Source organism: Zingiber officinale, chromosome 3B, assembly GCF_018446385.1.
Source record: "Zingiber officinale cultivar Zhangliang chromosome 3B, Zo_v1.1, whole genome shotgun sequence".
In the NCBI taxonomy this organism is placed as follows: domain Eukaryota; kingdom Viridiplantae; phylum Streptophyta; class Magnoliopsida; order Zingiberales; family Zingiberaceae; genus Zingiber; species Zingiber officinale.
In genome coordinates, this window is record NC_055991.1 from 95,705,215 (window position 1) to 95,730,478 (window position 25,264).

Consider the following 25,264-nt stretch of genomic DNA (forward strand, 5'->3'; position numbering starts at 1 on the left):
GCTGTCCTCCACCTGCCGGCGTCCGTCAATCCATTCCTGCTTCCCGTGGTTTGGAAAGGTAAGGGGAAGAAGCGGCGGCGGCAGTGAGTTCCATTGCCATTTCTCCGGCGTCAGTCCATCCATTGACGGTGAATCCTCGAGCTTGAAGTGCCCCTGCCGAAGTGGTTGCAAAGGCAGGAAGTTCCTGAAGGAGCTCCGGCAGTCCACCCTCTTCGACAACAGAAACTTGCCACCTCTCCCATGAGCTAAGGCTTCTCCTCTCGCGCCGATATTCCACCGCCTCCGCTCGAGTGATAAGCTGACGCAACTCAGCTCGGCAGAATCAGCCTCGCTTCCTTCTTGCGACGCCGAGCTTCCTTTCTCCAAGCAGTCGCTGTTTTTCTTCTGCCCTGTCACCAGCAGCCCACAAGCTCTATTCATGGCTACGTCCAGCGCATCAAAATCAGATATCTCAATCTTTATCAATCATATTACCGCACCTCTTTCTTCCGAGCAGTTGGACGGTAAAAATTATATTTCCTGGGCATCTCACATTGAACTTTGGCTTGTTGGACAGGGTTATGAGACACATCTCACTCAAACTGAAGAAAATATTCAAGATGCCGATCGTCCTCTATGGAAGAAGGTTGACGCTCAGTTGTGTTGTATTATCCGAGCCACCATCCATTCATCTCTTAGGAATGTCTTCCGTACTCACAAAACCTGCAAAGCTGTTTGGACACAAGCTCAACAACTCTTTACAAACACCTCTCGGCGACTCTATCAAGTTTGTGAAGATCTCATGACTATCCTCAATGCTAATCAGATTAAGGATTCAATGTCAACTTATCTGGGTTCAGTTTCTAGCATTCTTTGTGACTTTCAATGAACTGCTCCCACCTGCGGCTGATCCTGTTGAAGAGCTTGAAAATCGGAAGAAATTTTTTATGTCTTTGGCTTTATATGGTCTCATCAATCGCATGCCTTCATCCACTCTCCAGGGTAAAATACCTCATCAAATACTTTATCCACATCAGTCCCTTCATCCTCTACCACCTCGGGTCTTTGGTTCTATTTGTTTTGTTCATGCTCATGATCCCGGCATTGACAAACTATCTCCTCGGTCTCATAAGTGTGTCTTACTTGGGTACCCGCGGTCTCAGAAAGGGTACAAGTGTTATTCCCCTACTCTTCGTCGGTACTTCATCTCTGCTGATGTCACATTCTTTGAGTCGGTTCATTTTTTTTGGTCCTTCCGCTTCACAGGCCGAGGTTTCTCCCTCTCCACCTGCACCAGTGACTATCTTTTATCCTCCGGAGGCGCCTCTATCACCTCCAGCCTCGTCTCCTCCTTTGCAGGTTTATCAGCGTCGTCCTCGTTCTGCTTTGCCGCCGACCAACACTGACACTGCTGTGAGCACATCTTTGGAGCCAAGTCCTTCGTCGTTTCCTCTGGTCCCATCTCCTGACTCTGATGTTCCTATTGTACTTCGAAAGGGTATGCGTTCCACTCGTAATCCTTCTCCTCACTATGTTTCTTTAAGCTATCATCGTCTTTCCTCATCCTATTATTATTGTCTGTCTTCCTTGTCGCCTGTTTCTGTTCCAAAGACTGCAGGTGATGCCTTTGCCCATCCAGGATGGAAACAGGCTATGCTTGATGAAATGAGTGCCCTACAAAGCAGTGGGACTTGGGACCTCGTTCCTCTACCTCCTGGGAAGTCAGTGGTTGGTTGTCGATGGGTGTTTACGGTGAAAGTTGGTGTGGACGGCACGGTTGATCGGCTTAAGGCTCGTCTTGTCGCTAAAGGCTATACTCAGGTATTTGGATTGGATTACGGCGACACCTTTTCTCCTGTTGCCAAGATGTCTTCTGTGCGTCTTTTTCTGTCTATTGCTACAATTCGCCATTGGCCCCTTCATCAGTTGGACATCAAAAATGCATTCTTACATGGTGACCTACTCGAGGAAGTCTACATGGAGCAACCTCCGTGTTTTGTTGCTCAGGGGGAGTCTTCTGGTCTTGTATGTCGCTTGCGGAAATCTGTATATGGTCTCAAGCAGTCACCCAGAGCTTGGTTCAATAAATTTAGTACCGTAATTCAACAGTTTGGCATGACTCGAAGCGAGGTTGATCATTCTGTCTTTTATCGCCACTCATCTACTGGTTGCATCTATTTAGTGGTTTATGTTGATGATATTGTCATAACATAATGATCATCTTGAGATTTCACAAGTAAAACATCTTTTCAAACATTTCCAGACAAAGGATCTCGGCAAACTCAAATATTTCCTACGGATAGAAGTGGCACAATATAAAGATGGGATCATTATATCCCAAAGGAAGTATGCAATGGATATTCTGGAAGAAACAGGAATGTTAAACTCAAAGACAGTCGACAATCCCATGGATCCTAATGTCAAGCTCCTATCAAATCAGGGAGAGCCTCTTTCAGATCCTGAACGGTACAGGCGATTGGTAGGAAACTAAGCTACCTTACTGTCACTCGCCCGGATATCTCATTTGCAGTGAGTGTAGTAAGACAGTTTCTTAGCTCTCCATGCAAAGAACATTGGGATGCAGTGACTCGCTTTGTTCGATATATCGGGGGTGCACCAAGAAAGGGTCTTTTATATGAAGACAAAGGGCATACTCAAGTCGTAGGGTATTCTGATGCAGATTGGGCAGGATCTCCCTCTGATAGAAGGTCCATTTCTGGATTTTGTATATTTGTCGGAGGTAACCTTATTTCTTGGAAAAGCAAAAAATAGAATGTTGTGGCAAGATCCAGTGCAGAGGCAGAATATCGAACTATGGCTATTGCTAGTCAAGAACTTATATGGTTAAAGCAGTTGCTTCAGGAACTAAGGTTTGGAGAGGTTACACAAATGTCACTCATATGTGACAACCAGGCCGCTATGCATATTGCCTCAAATACAGTCTTCCATAAAAGAACAAAGCATATTGAAGTTGACTGTCACTTTGTCAGAGAGAAAGTCATATCTGGAGAAATATCTACTAGTTTTGTCAACTCAAATGATCAACTAGCAGATATATTCACTAAATCACTTAGAGGTCCCCGGATTGACTACATATGTAACAAGCTTGGTGTGTATGATCTATATTCTCAAGCTTGAGGGGGAGTGTTAGAATAAGTAAAGGGGTATTTTTGTCTTTTGGTGTATATCTTCTTTTCTATATAAAGGTCTAACTCGTGGTTCTAAATACACGAGATTTTAGGTTTTGCTTTGAACAATAACTAAAACAATACGGTTTTGATACTATATTGTATCGTAGTTGTTAGAATAATTATAGGGGTATTTTTGTCTTTTGTTGTATATCTTTTTTCCTATATAAAGGCCTAACTCGTGGTTCCCAAGACACGATTTTAGGTTTTGCTTTGAACATGGTATCAGAGCCAAAGTTAAAACCCTAATTTCTTTCCTCCCGAGCCGTCTGCCTCTTCCCCATCCGTTCCCCTGCGCCGCCGCTCTGATTACCACGCCTCTCTCTCCAATCGAGGCTTCACCATCGACTTCGTCTGGACCCCTTCGAATCCAACCTCACGGATCTTTTCCGCGTCCTCCGCCGCCTCAGTCCTACCTCTGTGTCTCGTCCCTCTACGGCGAGTCTCGCCTCGCTCAAGCGGGCCGCCGTGGCATTGCTTTCGTCGCCGGGGATTCCTAGGCCAGGCTTCTCACCCTAGTCGTCCTCCGCCTACTCCTGGACTCCGCCGCACCTTCCGCTTCCCCTCTGGCGCAGGCTCAGACACTGTTTGCTCGCCATCTGCTCCATCCTCCGCCTCTACTACCCTCGGTCTCTTTTCCTCCCGCCCGTCGAGGCCAACCTTTTTCCTCTGCCCTGTCACCAGTAGCCAACAAGCCCGATGCCAACCAGAAGTAGAATTTCCAGGGGGGCAAGCGACATTAGCCGGCAACTGCAGCCCCTCCCTTTTCTTCTTCTGTGGTTGGTTGCAAGGAAATCTCTTCCAGCATAAGCAAGCTCACTTCATCTATTCTAGCAGCCCGGTTCACAGTTCTATTCATGGCCAAAGCCAGATACCTCAATCTTTACCAACCATATCACTGCACCTCTTTCTTCCGAGCAGTTGAATGGTAAAAATTATATCTCTTGGGCATCTCACATTGAGCTTTGGCTTGTTGGACAGGGTTATGAGACACATCTCACTCAAACTGAAGAAGATGTTCAAGTCGTCGATCGTCCTCTGTGGAAGAAGGTTGACGCTCAGTTGTATTGTATTATCCGAGCCACCATCCATCCATCTCTTAGGAATGTCTTTCGTACTCACAAAACCTGCAAAGCTGTTTGGACACAAACTCAATAATACAAACACCTCTCGGCGACTCTATCAAGTTTGTGAAGATCTCATGACCATCCTCAGCGCCCACCAAATTAAGGATTCAATGTCAACTTATTTGGGTTCAATCTCTAGCCTTCTTTGTGACTTCAATGAACTGTTCCCACGGTCCCACCTGCGGCCAATCCTGTTGAAGAGCTTGAAAATCGGAAGAAATTTTTTATGTCTCTGGCTTTATATGGTCTGCCCACAGATTATTCTCATGTCCGTGACCAGATCCTGGGCAGCCCCATAGAAGCTACCATGGACAATACATGGGCGACTCTTCTCCGTGTCCCGACCAAAGTCTTGACGATGCCTTCTTCTATTCCTATCGACTCGTCAGCTTTGATCTCTCGACACAAAGGACCTCCACCTCGCAAGGGTGGCAAAGGACGTCCTTGGTGTGATCACTGCCACCGACTGGGACACACGATTGATAAGTGCTGGAGTCTACATGGTCGTCCTCCTTGTGCTGCTCAGATTGTTCAGAGTTCTGTTGCTTCTTTAGCTTCCACTTCACAGTTAACACCAGATTCGACTCTAACACCTTCCTATACTGACTTTCTGAAATAGTTTGAGGATCGTCAGGCTTCGGGTTCCACTGCTACCATTGCACACGCTGGTACTTCCTTTGCTGGCATATCTCGTTCTTCGGGTCCTTGGGTTCTTGATTCTGGGGCCACCGATCATATCACTGGTAATAAATCCCTATTTTCCTCCCTCACTACTTTTAGTAATTTGCTAATGGTCACCATGGCCAATGGTTCCCAAACTCGATCTCAGGGTATTGGAATTGTTCATCCTTCTTCATCTCTTTCCATTCATAATGTTTTTTATGTTCCCGGCGCTCCCTTTAATTTATTATCGATAAGTCAACTTACTCGATCTCTTGATTGTATCATTTCTTTTACTAATACGTCTGTTTCTTTACAGGACCGGAGTACGGGGAGGATGATTGGCTTCGGATGTGAATCTCATGGCATATATCGTCAACAACCCTCTTTTGTTCGTTCGGCGGCGGCATCTCCACTACTTATTCATGCTCAGTTGGAATATTCAGGTCTTAATAAGTTAAAACAGTTACATCCTAGTCTCTCACTTAGAGTCTTTATCTTGTGAGTCGTGTCAATTAGGTAAGCATGTTCGTAGTTCTTTTTCTCCTCGTATTGAGAGTCGGGCTATGTCTCCTTTTGCTTTGGTTAATTTTGATGTTTGGGGTCCGAGTCGTGTTTCTTCTACGATGGGGTCAAGGTATTTTGTTACTTTTATAGACGATTTTTCCCGTTGTACATGGTTATATCTGATGAAGGATCGTTCAGAATTGTATTCTATTTTTGAATCCTTTTTTCTTGAAATAAAAACTCAATTTGGTACTTCCTTTCGAACTTTGCAAAGTGATAATGCACGCGAGTATTTATCTACTCAATTTCGTACCTTCTTGACATCTCATGGTGTGTTGCATCGCATTCACATGTCTTGCCCTTATTCCTCTCAACAGAATGGGGTTGCAGAACGCAAGAATCATCATCTCCTTGAAACCACTCGGACTCTTCTTCTCCATTCTCATGTCCCTCATCAGTTTTGGGGTGATGTCGTACTTGCTGCATGTTATCTCATCAATCGCATGCCTTCATCCACTCTCCAGGGCAAAATACCTCATCAGGTACTTTATCCGCATCAGCCTCTTCATCCTCTACCACCTCGGGTCTTTGGTTCTATATGTTTTGCTCATGCTCTTGATCTCGGCATTGACAAACTCTCCCCCCTGTCTCATAAGTGTGTTTTTCTTGGGTACCCACGGTCTCAGAAAGGGTACAAGTGTTATTCCCCTACTCTTCGTCGGTACTTCATCTCTGCTGATGTCACATTCTTTGAGTCGGTTTCTTTTTTTGGTCCTTCCGCTTGGCCGAGGTTTCTCCCTCTCCACCTGCACCAGTCTCGTCCCCTCCTTTGCAGGTTTATCAGCGTCGTCCTCGTTCTGCTTTGCCGCCGACCAACACTGACACTACCGTGGGCACATCTTTGGAGCCAAGTCCTTCACTGTTTCCTCCGGTCCCATCTCCTGACTCTGATGTTCATATTGCACTTCGAAAAGGTATGCGTTCCACTCGTAATCCTTCTCCTCACTATGTTTCTTTGAGCTATCATCGTCTTTCTCCATTCTATTATTATTGTCTATCTTCCTTGTCGTCTGTTTCTCTTCCAAAGACTGCAGGTGATGCCTTTGCCCATCCAGAATGGAAACAGGCTATGCTTGATGAAATGAGTATCTTACAGAGCAGTGGGACTTGGGATCTCGTTCCTCTACCTCTTGAGAAGTCAGTGGTTGGTTGTCGATGGGTGTTTACGGTGAAAGTTGGTGTAGACGGCACGGTTGATCGGCTTAAGGCTCCTCTTGTCGCTAAAGGCTATATTCAAGTATTTGGATTGGATTATGGAGACACTTTTTCTCCTGTTGCCAAGATATCTTCTGTGCGTCTTTTCCTGTCTATTGCTGCAATTCGCCATTGGCCCCTTCATCAATTGGACATCAAAAATGCATTCTTACATGGTGACCTGCTCGAGGAAGTCTACATGGAGCAACCTCCGTGTTTTGTTGCTCAGGGGGAGTCCTCTGTGTTGGAGCAATCCCAATGGTCCGCGGGACCATGTGTTTTGGTGTTTGGGCAAAGGGTTTAAGTTAGGATTACCCTCGTTATTTGATATGTGTACTTGAGTTGTGCAGGACTGCAGGTGACACATGTGACTCAGGTTGACGGCTTCGGGTCCGGTGAAGGATGAAGCATCCGAGGGACCGTGGACAAGGCAACGAGGACAAGGGCCGAGGGAAGCGACTTCGAGGTATACGCGAAGGATGGTATTGGGGACGAGCCGCGGGCTTGGATGCATCCGAGGGACGAAAGCCAAAGGAAGTAGGCTTGAAGGCAAGAGGTCAAAACTGCAAAGAAATCGTCAAATGAGTCATAAGGGTGAGGGTACGAGTGCATGAAAGATTGTACTCGGAGTAAAATCTTAGTTTTAGGGTTCTACTGTAGCGGCACTGTAGTAGTCACTGTAGAGTACTGTAGCAGTTACTGTAGCGGTTACTGTAGCGCACTGTAGCAGTCGACTGGTGATGGATCAGTCGACTGATGCACTGTTGCAGAGCCGTTGAGAGAGCCGTTGGGCTGGCACCAGTCGACTGGTAACGGGCAAATCAGGTTCTGATTTGTTCCAAGCTCTATAAGAAGGAGATTGGTATGGCCGGCCAAGGTGACGAAATTAGACTTGGTTAAGGTCTAATTAATAGTCTACAAGTGCTCAAGAGTTTCCCTTGTGTCCAAGAGGTCTTGGTGAGTTTGTGGTGAGGTTTCTCCACCCACAAGGAGGTTTGAGCTAGCCGGAGGTCTTCCGGGGAGTAATCCACCGACGGATAGGGATCGTCCACCTTACGGACACGCCGTGGAGTAGGAGCTTTATCTCCAAACCACGTAAATCGGCGCGTGTTGGTTTGCTTGCTCTTTCTTGTTCTTTGTATTTGTATTTAGCTTTCGTATTTGCGTTTGTATTATTTGTATTCCGCTGCGCAACTAACAAATACGTAGAAAGCGAGTGATTTGGGGGCGCCGTCTATCCAACCCCCCTTCAAGCCGGCCGCAAGATCCTCCAACACTCTGGTCTTGTATGTCGCTTGCGGAAATCTTTATATGGTCTCAAGCAGTCACCCAGAGCATGGTTCAGTAGATTTAATACCGTAATTCAATAGTTTGGCATGACTCGAAGCGAGGCTGATCATTTTGTCTTTTATCGCCACTCATCTACTGGTTGCATCTATGTAGTGGTTTATGTTGATGATATTGTCATCACAGGTAATGATTATCTTGGGATTTCACAAGTAAAACAACATCTTTTCAAACATTTCCAGACAAAGGATCTCGGTAAACTCAAATATTTCCTAGGGATAGAAGTGACACAGTCTAAAGATGGGATCATTATATCCCAAAGGAAGTATGCAATGGATATTCTGGAAGAAACAGGAATGTTAAACTCAAAGACAATCGATAATCCCATGGATCCTAATGTCAAACTCTTGCCAAATCAGGGGGAGCCTCTTTCAGATCTTGAACGGTACAGGCGATTGGTAGGGAAACTAAGCTACCTTACCGTCACTCGTCCGGATATCTCATTTGCAGTAAGTGTAGTAAATCAGTTTCTTAGCTCTCCGTGCAAAGAACATTGGAATGCCGTGACTCGCATTATTCGATATATCAGGGTGCACCTGGAAAGGGTCTTCTATACGAAGACAAAGGACATACTCAAGTCGTGGGATATTCTGATGCAGATTGGGCAGGATCTCCCTCTGATAGAAGATCTACTTCTGGATTTTGTATATTTGTCGGAGGTAACCTTGTTTCGGAAAAGTAAAAAACAGAATGTTGTGGCAAGATCCAGTGCAGAGGCAAAATATCGAGCTATGACTATTGTCAGTCAGGAACGTATATGGTTAAAACAGTTGCTTCAGGAACTAAGGTTTGGAGAGGTTACACAAATGTCACTCATATGTGACAACCAGGCCGCTATGCATATTGTCTCAAATCCAGTCTTCCATGAGAGAACAAAGCATATTGAAGTTGACTATCACTTTGTCAGAGAGAAAGTCATATCTGGAGAAATATCTACTAGTTTTGTCAACTCATATGATCAGCTAGCAGATATATTCACTAAGTCGCTTAGAGGTCCCCGAATTGACTACATATGTAACAAGCTTGGTGCATATGATCTATATTCTCAAGCTTGAGGGGGAGTGTTAGAATAATTATAGGGATATTTTTGTCTTTTGTTGTATATCTTCTTTCTTATATGAAAGACTAACTCGTGGTTCCCAAGACACGATTTTAGGTTTTGCTTTGAACAGTAGTGATACAGTTTTAGTACTTTTTTAAATAAATAATATATTAATTAAAAAAATATGATTATTAATATTTGATCTAGATGTTTATTATTGAGTTATATTTGAGATGTTGAATGTTTAATTTAAGTTTTGATATTATCTCAATAAATATTTGATGCTTATTGAGTAAAAGTTGATTTAGAGTTAACTAAAATCCACTAAGTACATATGACAAGATCAAGTAGATTTAAACTAGATTTAATTTAGATTTATTTTAATCAATTTAAAATTAAATTAAATTTATATAAAATAATCTAATTCATTAATAATAGTATATTTTATAAAGTTTATATTATATTTATTTTTTTTTTATCTGAAGGGGAACCATGGTCAACATAATATTGTTGTCATATAACCTAGCGGTCATGAATTTGAGTCATGGAAATAACCTCTTGCACTACAGAGTAATATTAAATGATAGACCCTTCTCCGATACCCCTCATTGGCAAAAGCTTTGTGGACCAGACTGCTCTTTTATTTAATTTTTTATCTTTTCTTAATAAGTTGTTTCCTACCTCCTTAAACTTTTTTTATCTATGTTTATCTGATGGACAAATAAAAAACAAAAAAGAATAATCATTCATAAAGAAGTTAGGAAGTTACTTTTTTCTCTATTTACCTTGTGAAGAAATATAGGAGAGCAAAAAATTAATCATCCTAAGAGGTATTTTTATCTTTGTTTACTTTCTTGTACGAATGGAGAAAAAAATTAATATATGAAAGAGGAAAAAAAATTAAGAAGGTAAAAATTAATAGGGAAAAGGAATTAATGTTTAAAAAATAAAAAATTCCAACATAAAATTAAAAATTAAAAGAAAAATCACGACGTGACCTTGCTAAGGCTATTTCGCATGTGTTGATCGGCATGGCAAAATATTTAAAAACTTGAAACTAATAGTTAGTTTTTACAACGGAGGTGAGCATGGATGCACATACTATGTTGTGTCGGTCGATATAAGTGGAATTTTTCTTCTGCCCGTGGATCAACATTGGCATGATGTCGTGCATGAAGTCGCAACCTCGCAACAAAATAAGTCCTTTCAAGAGTACCATGAAGCTTTAGTGATAAGCTCAGAGTTTCATGAATGTACGCTAGATCCTCATATTGCAAAGAGCAACTTGTTAATGAGTTAAATGTAGAATTTTATAATGAGAGACGAAAAAATGATAAGCTAAGTACACACAAGAGGTTCACAGAGATTCTCAATGGTCTTCATGCTATAGGAGTTACATAATCAAGCCCTAGGGATATAAGTAAATTGAATGTTTATGAACAAGTTTGGTGTTCGATTCAATAAAGCTCATCATGTTCATTCAATAATTAAAGAATCTATAAAATAGACAAGCTTAACACCAGTGAGCTTGGCTCATTAACATTTATAAACAAAGTTCATAAACAATAAAAACAAACTTATTTATTCATTTGTGTAAAATTTAATTGTGAATTTATTTCTTAATTTTTTATTCAAATACATAAAAAAATAGTAATTTTTATTTTATATAATCTTAAATAATTCATAAAATGTTTAAAAAACAATAATAATTTTTTTTATTATATAAACAAAATATTTTTAATAAACAACCTTGAAGCTTGATAAATAGATAAACTAGCTTGAACACAATTAAGCTCAACTCAACTTGTTTACACCCCTCCCAGGACCTCATTAGATGGAAGCTTCGCAAGTCAAGGTCGATTGGATGCTTAGCAAATGAGGAAGTGTTGAAGGTACCTCTTGGCATTGAAATCAAGAAGCAAGGCTTCTTGACCTGTGAAGTTCGGAAGACATACCTCTTGGCATGTAACATCTAGCGAAATTGAGAGTCGAGTGCACTTGTATAAAGAGTTACCTAAAATCATTAAGAATGCAAATCCATTTGATGAAGAATGACTCAAATATCAAGGAAAACCTTTTTATTCTCTTGCTTCACTGCTGAAACACCTATTAACTTATATTTGTAGTTTGAAATGAAAAAATCAAGACATTAGGGCAAAATTTAGAATGATAAATAAAGAAGCTTCAAGGTCTTATTGGAATCCCAACAATTAAAATCCTCTTTGATTTTTGTGCCTGTTGCTTGCACAGCAAGCTACTCCTCACTGAAGCAGTAGGAGGAAGATTTCACATTGTTTAAATCTTGAGAGCAATCAGAGAGATGGCATGAGGAGAGCGGAAACTAGATTCAAATTAAATAGATTCACACAAGTGGAGAAGAATAACTTGTGGCATTCACAATTCCCATGGTAAGGACTGCATAGGGGCAGAAGGGTAGCATGTAGGGATTGGCTTAGCTAATTGGATTGGCTTAGCTAGTTGAGTTTGATTGGGTTTTATGTTAACAAAAAAGGAAATTAGTAGAGATAGCACATTAACATATACTTGCATCAACATATTATTAAGGGGTTAACAACAAACACAAAATTTAATCTGAGTTGTGCCGACTTCTACTGTTGGCACTTTAAATATGGAAACCTATGATCGCTTCATGGAAACACTTGTTTAGCAAGCGATAAACATCCGCTTGCTAAAGATCCTAGATTTAACTACTTATATATACATAATCTACTTTACATTGTTGATTAATATTCATTATCATGTTTTTTAATCATACTTTTGATTGTGTAAATGACATATATGATTCTTTATATGGAAGCATGAATTGAATGTTTTATTGTACACTGTGCTAATCACATTTATATAAATATTTTTTAAAAAAATTAATATTGTTGCATAGACCCCTATCTACCATACATCACAATGCAATGGACTAATTGTATATTATCTGCATAGCTTTTTGAAACTTTGTTGGAGAATCATGAAAATACACTTACATGTTTATGTTCTCAAGGAGGAACAGTTTGATTAGGTCTCAGAGCATGTGAAATTTCTACTTGGTTGCTTATGTAATGTTTGTATCCCACGGGAAGAATTAGACGTCAAACTGTCGTGTCTCTCAGACTTGTTGCTATCCATGACAACGTTGTTAGAACTCCATGTGTACATAACAAACTTCCTCAGCTGATTACATATAAAACAAATGTTAAGTATGCATAAGAACTAAAACCTGCAACTTAAACACATGCACATACCTTGTCCCAGTTCTTCTGTGCACGTCTTTGTCTAAGAATATCTCTCATGGCCACATCCTCGTAGTGAAGTTTTTTTATTCGAGCCTCACACTGTGATACAGAATGATTAATTCATATGTTATCAGATAGTACAGCGAACTGTCAGAAATTTATGTAAAGGAATTCAAACTAACCAAGAAGTCTTAGAATAAATTGCCCTACAAGTTTGATGCATTCAATAGTCCATGAAACTTTGCAATTTCAAAAAACTATGCAAAATTATAACAATACCACTGCTGATGACAAATGCTAAATAACTAATCATGATCAATGCAATCCCTCATTCAGTTAACATATATATCATAAAGATCAAGATTGTGCCTCTTGTTTAACCAGGAGAACAGAATACATTTTGCGAGTAGAAAGTTGATTTACACACTTGGCGTCGATTTTGCCCTTTGCATTCACAATGGTGTCGTATCAATTTTTTTCACATTCAATATAAATATCCAAAATAAGGGTATCAGAAAGGTGTGGTATCCATTTCTTTTACTTTTTCCATCTTTTTTATTTGTCTTTTCAGATAACTCCTTTCTAAGTTTATGACTCGGACTCTTTTGATTTTGTCGTATTTATAAGGAGTGCCATTGTTATAGATAGAATTGCCGACGCGAGGGGTCAAGGGGTCACAATCCAACAAGATTAAGGGGATCAATGGCCAAATTGTAGTTGTTCTACACAAGAAAATGAGATCTTTGTTGTAGTTAGCCAATCAAAATTGTTTGGAATAGAAGGTAGATGAGGTCACTTTGGTGGCAACTAACTACGATAGTGAAGATTGACAAAATTTGTGGTTGCACATTGTTGAAGGGGTGTATAAAGTCGTTACTTGGTGCATGTTACTTGGTGCATGGGAAAGCTACACTTGGATTGTAGAGGTTGTAATATTAGTGGGACATGATAGCAAGGTTCAAAACCTCAAGTCGTGTATTAACAGATTTTTTATCTTTAATTAAAACGATATCATTTTGGTGTTGTGTTGACATTCCGATGTATAGTGTTGGTGACAGATTGGAGGTTGAAGGAGAAATGAGATGAAAAACAAGAAGGAGACATTATATGTGCCGAGTGATTCCGAGTTTTGGTACATTTTGATTATTTCACTCGGCGCGATGCAAGATTTCAAATTAAGTTATTATTCTTATTATCGGTATATATTAGTTATCATATTATTTGTAAATATATTAGTTAATATATCTGTCAATTAACTAATTCTCAATTAGCCTAATTATAATTTCCTAAGATAGATTCCTAGTTTGTATATAAATACGTCTCACTCTTCAATAAAGAGTATCTATTCTTTTTATCTCTAATAACATGGTATTAGAGCCAGGTTCAAAATTAGGGATTTGAAATTAGGATTCCATCTCCACTTCTTCTACCTCTCAGATACTTTCATCTCCACGGCACGTCATTGCCTCACCATCGCCCATGCACACAAGCTTCCACCAGCCAACCATGACCTCGCCGGCAGTCCTTCCATCCCTCCTCTGTCCTTTCACGAAGTCGGCTGCTATTCGTCGCCGCACTAGTCGCTATTGCACCTCCCCTTCCCTGGCAAATAACACACGGGTTGCGTTGCTCCTGTGCTGACTCACTGCCGCACTGGGTGTTGGCTCTCCTTTCACGACGTCGTCCTCTCGGATTTGACCGCTAAGCAGCTACCACATCGGCCCTATCCCCGGCGACCGACACCGACGCTCTCATGATATGCGTCATCAGAAGCATCTCTGGAGTCGCCCAATCTTGGGCACCAACGATCCTTATCGCCGGCCTGAACCTGTCGCCCTGCTTTCCTCAACGCGAGCAGCACCTAAGCGTACGTGGGTTTGTCTCTACTTGTTGATTTGGATCTTTCTTTGGATTCTTCTCTTATTTGACTCTATTTAGGATAAAGTCTTGTGGCTGAAAATAAATCTTCTATTGCGACGAATGTGATATCTAATTTCATGGACTATAAGTTAAATGGTTCAAACTATTTGATTAGAGTAAGATTATTTGGCTTTATCTACGAAACAAAGATGGTTGTTTGACAGATGACCCTCCTCAAGATGATTCGAAACAGACATGGCTTAGAGAGGATGCTCGCTTGTCCCTTCAAATTCGTAATTGTATTGATACTAAGGTAATGGGTTTGATCAATGTGAATTTGTTAAAAACTAATGGATTACTTGGAATTGCTGTACTTTGAAAAAGGAAATCTCTCCGTATGTATGAGGTTTGCAAAGCATTTTACCGTGTGGAAAAACAAGATTAACCATTTAAGAAGACATTAGGGATGACAATTTCCTCCGAATCCGATGAAGGATCCGATATCCGATCCAAATAGAGGGGGGTATGGAGGGACTATCAATATCCGACCCGAATATTCGATGAAATAATATATATATTAAAGAAAAACTTCTTTTCTCAAAACTCACTAACTATTTTTGTTGATGTTAGAAGTAGCTGATATAGATGTTTAATCTATTTTTTTAATTATATATATATTTTAATATGATGTTAATTCTAATATATTTTAATTGAATGATGATAATTAGATGGAAAAAAATTATTAGTATAAAAGATATCCGATCTTTTAATGGGTATGAGTATGGGGATGGATATCCAATACCCAATGGGTATAGGGAGTAGGGACAGAGGATATGGAATCCGACCCGAACCCGACCCATTGTCATCCCTAGAAGACATATGAGGGGCTTAATATGTTGCTGCCTTCTAGCCTTGATGTGAAGGTTCAACAACGCCAACGAGAGCAGATGACTATCATGAGCTTTCTTGTTAGCATATCTCCTGACTTTGAGTCTATTATAAGTCTTTTTACTGACGTCGGGTAGGATACCGATTATCCTGTAGGCTGATAAGGAGGATTTGAGATAAAGGCAAGAAAAGAAACCGTAAAACAAAGAGAACCCCCATCATTCTCAAGCTTTTACAAAAAAAAAATAAATCTTTATTCAGTATAAAGGATAATACCCCAAACAACTAAATAGATGTTTATATAGATTTTAAACCATAAGACCCAAAGAAATGAAACAAATTCTACCATATAGACCACAATTCCTAACTTGTGAAGAAAGAAAAGAAATCCTAACAAAAAAGAAAAAAACTCATGATCCTAAAATCTCTAAATAGACTCAAAATCTAAAAATATAAAAAGATGAAAATTATCAAAAATAATAATAAAAATCTTCAGATCCTCCTACATCAATCACCTCAGGTTGAAAGAACTTGTTCTCGAGTTTAGGTTAGTTTCAGGTGATAGCCCGAGGAAAATCATTTGGCACCAAATCTGCAAAATCTACTAGTAGCTGTTGGACTTTGAGAATCTTCATTGATTCGTCGGCGAGCACAACATCATGAATGCTGCTATTATTCATCTTCGCATCCTTCAAGCACTTCTCCATTAGCTTGGAGAAAGAATGATCTAGAACCAAATCTAACACCATACCATGCAAAATAGCAGAATGAGTTGACTCCTCTTCAACAAGGTATACAACATGTGGATCCTTCAATTTGACCGCAACAGTAGGCTCATTGATAATCCTCATCACATTGAGACCAGAAATGATGCCAACATCCTTTAGTTGTGGTCTGTCAACAAATTCAGTACTCCTAGATCTCTCAAACATTCCAGATTGAGATGGCGACCAAGTAGATGAGGTATCACTTCTAACAGCTACAAATCCTAGTGGATGGTTATGTATCTTTAACTAAATTGATCAGTATTTGTCCAACTACCAAGCCAGAAGTTCCAGATCTTTTTCTTTACTTGCAATCTCATTGTAAAGCATAGAAAGTTGTTCAGGTAGTTTTGAACCCCATCAGTTTCGATAACCAGTGAGCCTTTCTTCATTGGTTTCAAATCATTCAACCTTATTGTGTTCGAAGTCAAGGTCAACTTTCTTCCAATCGATTCCTTTTTCTTCCAAGATAACCTCGCATGGCTTTGCATTACCAAAAGGGTTCACTTTTGGCTTAGATTTAATGACCACCTCTGTAAATACTCCGTGGTAATTTTGATATGGTCAACCAAGTTATATCTTGTGTATTTGATCCTTGTATCTAAGTGTGCAAGAACTTAGGAACACAAGAAATCGAGCAGAAAACATAGCTAGTGAGAAGGATGACACGGAAAAGGAGCGAAGCTCAGTGCATCCGAGGGACGAGATGCTATGGAAGAGTACACCGGTGGACGGGAAGGACGTGCACAACGTTCGAGGGATGAGAAGCCGGGGAGGAAGCCTACTCGAGGAGAAGGTCAAATTTGGGTTCAGTTGAGCTCAACTCTGGTTAGCCGGAGAATCACCCACACGAAGAGATCAACTATTGAGCTGATTTGCCTTGTGCAAGGCTTTCCAGCCGATGGAAGGCGCCTTCCCCGTTACCCAAGGATAAGTTTTTTCCTCAGGAGATAGAATATATCCGATGGAAGGTGCCTTGGACCACTTTGAAGGCGTCTTCAAGCTACACATTTTCTAGAGCTATAAAAAGACCCCTGTACCTAGAAAATATTCAACAATTCTTGTATTAATTTTCTAGTATAATTCTGAGCATTCAACGTGTAAGAGACTACTCCGCCTTCAACGAAGAAGACTTTTGTAGTGCTTTCTTTTATCTTGGATTAATACCCACCAAGGTTGTAGCAAAGCAATTCTTCCGTCTCTTTTATTTTTGATTGTTCAACTTTCTTTTTATAATTGTGCTACTAATCTGAGTTGAAAGATTGGGAAAGATTTAGTTTCATCTTTTCAGGGTAATTCACCACCCCCCTCTTGTCGGTCTACCTACACCAATAGGTGGTATCAAACTCCAACTGCTTCAGAAGGACTAATCGCCGACTGAAGTACAAAGACGATGTCCCGACCCAGTATCTACTCGCCTAAGTTTAAGGGAGAGTTCGCGATATGGAAGAAACACATGGGGGTCTTTTTTAAAACTGATTTTGAATTACTTTTAATAATCAAATATGATTTTGTAACCTCCAAAGACCAACAAGAAGCTGAAAAAAGGAATACCAGTTGACCAAAAAAGAACAAGTCGACTTCATAGCGAACGGGCGAGCTGTGTTCCACCTGCTGAGCGTACTTCCACCCCAGTATGTCAGTCGAATCGGAGCTTAAGAATAAGCAAAAGATCTTTGCAAAAAGTTCTTGGAGCTACACAAATAAACGTCCGAAGCAAAGCTCATGAGACGGGACCTACTCCGGAACCAAATCAGCAACCTCCGGATGGAAGAAGGCGAATCGGTTGCTCATCTACATGAAAGAATCAAAGAGCTAATCACTGGATTGACGAACCTCGGAGAAACGGTAACCAATCGGGATACACAAAGGTATGCTTTACATGCATTCCCGAGAATACCAGAATAAACATCTATAGTAGATTCCTACTATATCTCAAAAAACCTCGAGGTAAGTACACTCGAAATTTTTTTTTCTATTTTCGAATTACACGAGCCTCGGTGTAGAGGATAAAGAAAGGGACCCAATCAGAACCTAGCACTGCAAACTGAGAAGAGCAGACCAAATTAGACTCATTGATTGACGAAGACGAAGCAGCCTTCATGGTAAGAAAATTCTCTAAGTTTTTTAAATCTAACAAATTTAAAAAGTCGCAGGCCAAGAAGTTTATTCTAAGAAAACGGAATGTAAGGTGCTATAATTGTCAAGAAGAAAGGTACATCAAGGATGACTACTCGAAACTGAAAAAGGAGAAAAATAAAGGGCCAAGAAAACCAAAGCAGAAAAATCTGGAGTTCGAATTGGAAGCGTAAGTCGGACTAGCACTCATGGCAATTCACCAAGAGGAGAGTATCGATGCAGGGGAAGCTACATCTGAGAAAAGCAACAATGAAGGGGGGAGCATCCAACTTGGAACATGATATAGTAAGCGAGGTATATCTTCTACTCCTAATCAACTTTATTCTAGAATAACATTAATAACTAAATCTTTATGTAAACTAAAAATTTAAGAATAATAATTTAAAGAAGAAAAATGTGGATTTGAAAAGAAAATTAGCTAATGCATGTCCACTAGAATTGTTTGATAAACTTAAAAATGAAAATGATAAATTAAAAGAATAATAGAATCATTGAAAAATAACTATGCATGTTTAACTCCAAAAAATTTACAAAATATAAATTTTAAAAATTACAGATGACTCAATTAGTATATCAGGAACCATAGTGGTCAAATTAGAAAATCCCTAGAAATTATGTTCCACCAAAATTCCTAATTTATATTGGATTTCCAAATCATGACCAGCATAATTTATAGTTAATCTTATGCATGCTTTAAATTTTTAAAATGCTTTATCTTTCAAATTGTTTAAACAAATTATTTAAATGTCTACTTATCGTATTTCGAGTTGAAAATTTTTGTTATGCTATCTGATGATTTAATCTATAAACAGAAAATTTTTGAATTTTTTTCTTTTAAATTATTTTCTATGAATTTTTAAAAGAAAATAGTATTTTGCAAATTAAAAATACATTGTAAACTTTTATTTTTCTATGATAAAACGTGACGTTTTCTATCGTAATAAAAATTTTCGATATTTTTCAAATTTTATCTGAATTGTTACGAATTATTTTCCAAAAAGTTAAATTCTAATATAATCTAGAAAAATAGAAATTCGAGAACTTTGTTTTTTTTGGGATTACAAATCTCTTTTACATATCCAGGAAAAGTAGCAGAATTTTTAAAGTTGAAAATATATTTTTTTTAATTTATTTTCAAAAATTAGGTTGTTATGATGAGATAAATCAATTCTGTTCGATTAAAATAATGTTTTAACTATGAAATTTTTTTTTACTGATTTAGATTATTCTATTTAAGTTCGATAAAAATTTCAGAATTTTTTTAAACCAAAACCTAATTTTTAAATTATTTTTGTCAAATAGAAGATTATTTAGTAAAAATAGAATATTTTTGAAAATTCCTAAAAAAAATATTTGCTTACTGATCGTTCTTGTTATGTACCCTTAGAAAAATGTTTTAAATTTTTGTAACAATTTATTTATATTTTCTAATTTTTTTATATAATTAAAGAAGGAGAAACAGGTACAAGTTAAGGGGAGTAAGGACATTTTTATCTTTGTACAAATTTTGCAATATTTTATTAACTTGCTTAATTCATTGCATTGCAATAAATTATTCTAATTGCAACTTCTTTACATAATCATGTTATTACTTTTTGTCTAACCCTAACTTTAATTTGGGTTGATGCACATCGAAAAGAGAGAGATTATAAGTACCCCGTGATAGTTTAATGCGGTCAATCAATTTAATTTAGGTCCTGTGTATTTGATCCTTGTGTCTAAGTGTACAGGAGCTTAGGAACACAAGAAATCAAACGGAAGACGTAGCTAGCGAGAAGGATGGCATGGAAAAGGAACCGACAGACTCAGTGCATTTGAGGGACGAGATGCAGCGGAAGATGAGAAGGGCGTGCGCAGTGTTCGAGGGATGAGAAATCGGGGAGGAAACCTGCTCGAGAAGGTCGGAGTTGGGTTTGAGTGAGCTCAACTCCAGTTAGCCGAAGAATCACCTACACGAAGAGATCATCTATTGAGCTGATGCTTCATAGAAGGCGCCTTCTAATCGATGGAAGACGCCTTCCCTAGTAGTTACTCGGGGATAAAGTTTTATCCTCGAGAGATAAAATCTATCCGATGGAAGGCATCTTGAACCACTTTAAAGACGCATTCAAGCTGTGGATAAAATTTTCCAAGAGCTATAAAAAGACCCCTGGACGTAGAAAATAATCAACAACTCTTGTATTCTTCCTAGTATAATTCTGAGCATTCAACGAGTATAAGAGGTTTCTCCGCCTTCAAAGAAGGAGACTTTTTTTAGTGCTTTCTTTTGTCTTGAATTAACAACTACCAAGGTTGTAACCAAGTAATTCTTCCGCCTCTTTTATGTTTAATTGTTCAACTTTCTTTTTATACTTGTGCTACTAATCTGAATTGAAAGATCGGGAAAGGTTTAGTTTTATCTTTTCAGGGCAATTCACCCATCCCCTCTTGTCGGTCTACCTGCGCCAACAAGTGGTATCAGAGTCCAACCACTTCGGAAGGATTAACCGCTGACTGAAGTACAAAGACGATATCCCGACCTAGCATCTACCCGCCTAAGTTTGAGGGAGAGTTCGCAATATGGAAGAAACGCATGGAGGTATTTTTTTTAAAACTGATTTTGAATTACTTTTAATAATCAAATATGATTTGTAGTTCCCAAAAACCAATAAGGAGCTGAAAAAGAGGAATACTAGTGGAGCAAAGAAGAACAAGCCGACTTTATAGTGAACGGACGAGTCAAGTTCCATCGAGCGTACTTCCACCCCAGGAAGTCAGTCGAATCAAAACTTACGAATCAGCAAAAGATCTTTGGGAGAAGTTCCTAGAGCTATACAAATGAACGTCCGAAGCAAAGCTCACGAGACGAAACCTGCTCCGAAACCAAATCAACAACCTCTGGATGGAAGATGGAAGAAGGTGAATTGATTGCTCATCTAATTGGAAGAATCAAGGAGTTAATCACCGAATTAACGAATCTCGGAGAAACGGTAACTAATCGGGACTTGCAAAGGTATGCTTTAAATGTATTCCCGAGAACACCGAAATGAACATCTACGATAGATTCCTACTATATCTCCAAAAATATCAAGGTAAGTACACTTGAAAATCATTTTTCTACTCGAAACTGAAAAGGAGAAAAACAAAGGGTCAAGCAAATCAAAGCACAAAAAATTTGAAGGAACGTGGGACGAGTCATCATCGAAGTCCGAACTAGATGAGTATGTCAGGCTAGCACTCATGGCGAATCACGAGAAAAGTATCGATGAAGGGGAAGCTACATCTGAGAAAAGCAACAACGAAGGAGGAGCATCCAACTTCGAACATGATATAGTAAGTGAGGTATACCTTCTATCCCTGATCAAATTTATTCTAGAATAACACTAAATCTTTATGTAAACTAAAACTTAAGAATAATAATTTACAAAAGGAAAATGTGGATTTGAAAAGAAAATTAACTAATGAATGCCCACTAAAATTGTTTGATAAACTCAAATGAAAATGATAAATTAAAAGAACAATAGAATATTTGAAAAATAAGTATGCATGTTTAACTCCAAATTTATTAAATTTAAATTTTAGAAATTACAGACAGCTCAATTGGTATATCAGAAACCATAAGGGGTCAAATTAGAAAAATTCCTAGAAATTATATTCCACCAAAATTCTTGATTAATTCCGTAGGAAATAATTTATATTGGATTTTCAAATTATGTCTAATATAATTTAATGTTAATATGAGGCATGCTTTGAATTTTTAATGTGTTTTATCTTATACATTGTTTAAACAAATTAGTTAAATGTCTATTGTTCGTATTTCGAGTTGGAAATATTTCCTATGCTATCTGATGATTTAATCTACAAATAGAAAATTTTTAAAAACATTTTTACTTTTAAATTATTTGCTATGAATTTTTTAACGAAAATGGAATTTCGTAAATTAAAAATACTTTGTAAACTTTTATTTTTCTATGATAAAATGTGATGTTTTCTATCATAATAAAAATTTTCGACATTTTTTTAATTTTATCTGAATTATTACGAATTATTTTTCAAAAAGTTAAATTCTAATATTAAAAATTCAAAAAAATAGAAATTTGAGAAATTTGATTTTTCTGGTATTACAAAATCTCTTTTACATATCTTGGAAAAGTAGTAGAATTTTTAGGGCTAAAAATATATTTTTTAAATTTATTTTTGAAAATTAGATTGTTATGATGAGATAATCAATTCTGTTCGATTAAAATAATGTTTTAACTAGAGAAAATTTTATACTAATATTGATTATTCTATTTAAGTTCGACAAAAATTTCAGGATTTTTCAAAACTGAAAACTAATTTTTAAATTATTTTTGTCAAATAGAAGATTATTTAGTAAAAGTAGAATATTTTTTAAATTTTTTTAAAAAAATATTTGCTTACTAATATTTCTTGTTATATAACCCTAGAAAAATATTTTAAATTTTTCTAACAGTATTTTTTTTTTTTTAAATTTTTTTTATGTGATCAAAGCGGGAAAAATAAATACATGTTAAGGGATAAGGGCATTTTTATCTTTGTACGAATTTTCCAATATTATATTAACTTGCTTAATTCATAGCATTGCAATTAATTATTCTATTTGCAACTTCTTTACATAATCATGTTATTACTTTTTGTCTAACCCTAACTTTAACTTGGGTTAATACACATCAAAAAGGGAAGATCATAAGTACCCCATGATAGTTTTCATATGGTATTTAATCTTTGTGTCTAAGTGTGTAGGAGCTTAGAAACACAAGATATCGAGCGAAAGACGTAGCTAACAAAAAGGAGCTAATGGGCTCGGTGCATTCGAGAGACGAGATACTATGGAAGAGCACACAAGTGGATGGGAAGGATGTGCATGGCGTTCGAGGGACAAGAAGCTAGGGAGGAAGCCTACATGAGGAGAAGGTCAGTGTCAGGTTCAGGTGAGCTCAACTTCGGTTAGCCGGAGAATCACCCATACACAGAGATCAGCTAATGAGCTTATTTGCCTTGTGGAAGGCGTCTTCCATGGCCTGGAAGGTGCCTTCAATGCTTCATGAAAGGCGTCTTCTAGGCGATAGAAGGCGCCTTCAATGCTTCATGGGAGACGTCTTTTAGCTGATGGAAGGCACCTTCCCTAGCAGTTACCCAAGGATAAAGTTTTATCCTCGGGAGATAGAATCTATTCGATGGAAGGCGCCTTCAAAAACTACGGATAACATTTTCCAAGGGCTATAAAAAGACCCCTGGATCTAGAAAATATTCAACAACTCTTGTATTCATTTCATAGTATAATTCTGAGCGTTCAACGAGTGTAAGAGATTTCTCCGCCTTCAACGAAGGAGACTTTTTTAGTGCTTTCTTTTGTCTTAGATTAACAACCACCTAGGTTGTAAGCAAATAATTCTTCCGCCTCTTTTATTTTTAGTTATTCAACTTTCCTTTTATAATTGTGCCGGTCTACTTGCGCCAATAACCTCTTCCAAGGTTAGACTCCCCTACTTGACTATGAACTTGAAGGTCTACTTGAATGAGAGCTAGTTGGTATGCTGGTGTTCTTCATCTTATACTCGGAGTTCACTTGCTTCAAATCCACCCTTTTCTCATCCAAAACCTCTTCTCTTGGACGTGCGGCGCTCAGGCGAGTCTTAGGAAGCTCGCATGTTAGTGGTGGCGCATCAACATCCCTCTTCTTTAGATGATTCAAAAAGAGCCTTCGCCTCCCTATTTCGATGGGAATCGATCCTTCTCTGTCCCTCCCCCATCGATCGGAATCAAATGATGTGTAAGGATCCCTAAATTCTGATCCCAAGCTTGAAGATTTGGAAGGGAGAGGTTTCTTCATAGATGCCCAATTATCTACCTCGTCATCCTTCGATAACTTCCATCGCCAAAACCATATGTATCTCGGCGACCACCATCACTCCGCATAAGAACAAACACCTTCTCTCCGACTCCCCAACTATCCACCTCGTCAACTCTCGATTGCCATCTAAATTTGTATCCCTAGGAGGCGAGCCCCTTCACCCTCGTCAAAACGACTGTAACCCCTTCTCCTTCCACCCCACGCATCGTCTCTCTCGCAGCCCCAAACGATCGAACTACCGGAGCCCGTCACCAAGGCGGCCATGCTCAAGCTCATCGTGGGATAGCTCACTTGGGCCAATGGGGGAGCGGAGCATCTCCTTAGGGTCAGTCCCTTAGACGATTCAAAGGCAGCCAAGGAGCCACTAGTGGCGACAAACTCGGCCAAGGGTATGGCCGTATTCTTCTTCTTCTTCTTCTTCTTCTTCTTCTTAGTGGTGGAATCGATGATCAGAATAGCGCATACGACCTCATCATATATTAGATTATTAGTCATCTCGGTTTTGTCTCTAATTTGAGATAGAGACTCCTCTTCAATTATAACATCTTCCATAACTTGCAACGTGTTAAGTTCATCAACTCTTTCTAGGTTAAATTTTTTCTCCAAATCATCTTCAAATCTGTCCAAGTGATCTCGGGCGTCAAAGTTATCGTCCTCCATGGCGAAACCTAATCGTCCCTTAAACAAAGGTTTTATATAACCAAAGGAAATAAAATGACATTTCATATGCTTCATTTTCATCCAATAGATCTTGATTTTACCCTTTCTGTCTCGTGAGTGTCACATGTGCTCCCACCATTCCGATGCTAGGCCTTTGAATTTGATGACAATCATTTTTACTTTCACCTGATCAGGTACTTTCTCATAATAAAATATCCGCTCTACTTTGTTAAGTCAATCAAAGAAACTCTCTGCTTGTAATGTAATAGAAAATTTGGACAGATCAACACGAAAAACGAGGTCTCTATATAACTCCTCCCGACCATGGTGTTCTTGATATGTAACCCGATGGTTATATAGGTTCTGGAAGGTAGACACAGATGACCATTCTGAGATCTCACAATTTTCAAGATTTTGTGTAGCCGCTGCTACATGCTTAGTTAAATCTGCGACTTGTCTCTATAAATCTTCAATCGTCATCATGTTCTGAACGCAACGATCACGGTGTTTGGCTTCCTTAATCGGAACCTACCTGTTGTTGCGACCGCAACTACGACGACCTTCCATTGAATCTAATGTTCGGCTTCCTCAATCGGAACTTGCTAGCTCTAATACCAACTGACGCCGGACAAGATAGTGATTATCTTGTGGGCTGACGAGATAGGGATTTGAAGAGAAAACAAAAAAAGGAAAAAAAAAGAACTATGTCGTTCTCTAGCTTTTACCAAAAAAAAAGGAATCTTTATTCAA

The 25,264-nt window shown here is 38.8% G+C and overlaps 1 protein-coding gene across 4 annotated transcripts in view; it reads right to left on the reverse strand.

The window, feature by feature from the left end:
- The window catches only part of LOC121967135, a 78,536-nt gene that overhangs the window by 13,933 nt on the left and 39,339 nt on the right, over positions 1-25,264 (reverse strand). Inside the window, exons 5-7 of one of the 4 annotated variants that reach the window (XR_006107652.1) lie at positions 12,359-12,448; positions 12,101-12,287; positions 10,207-10,307 (exon numbers count right to left, since the gene is read on the reverse strand). Coding sequence is in view for 1 of the 4 variants with exons in the window: in XM_042517178.1 (XP_042373112.1) it covers positions 12,132-12,287; positions 12,359-12,448 (246 nt within the window). In the remaining 3 variants the exon portion in view is untranslated. Of the gene's footprint in view, positions 1-10,206; positions 10,363-12,100; positions 12,288-12,358; positions 12,449-25,264 lie in introns of those variants that run through there. The other 3 variants (XR_006107651.1, XM_042517178.1, XR_006107653.1) reach the window with 3 other exon arrangements.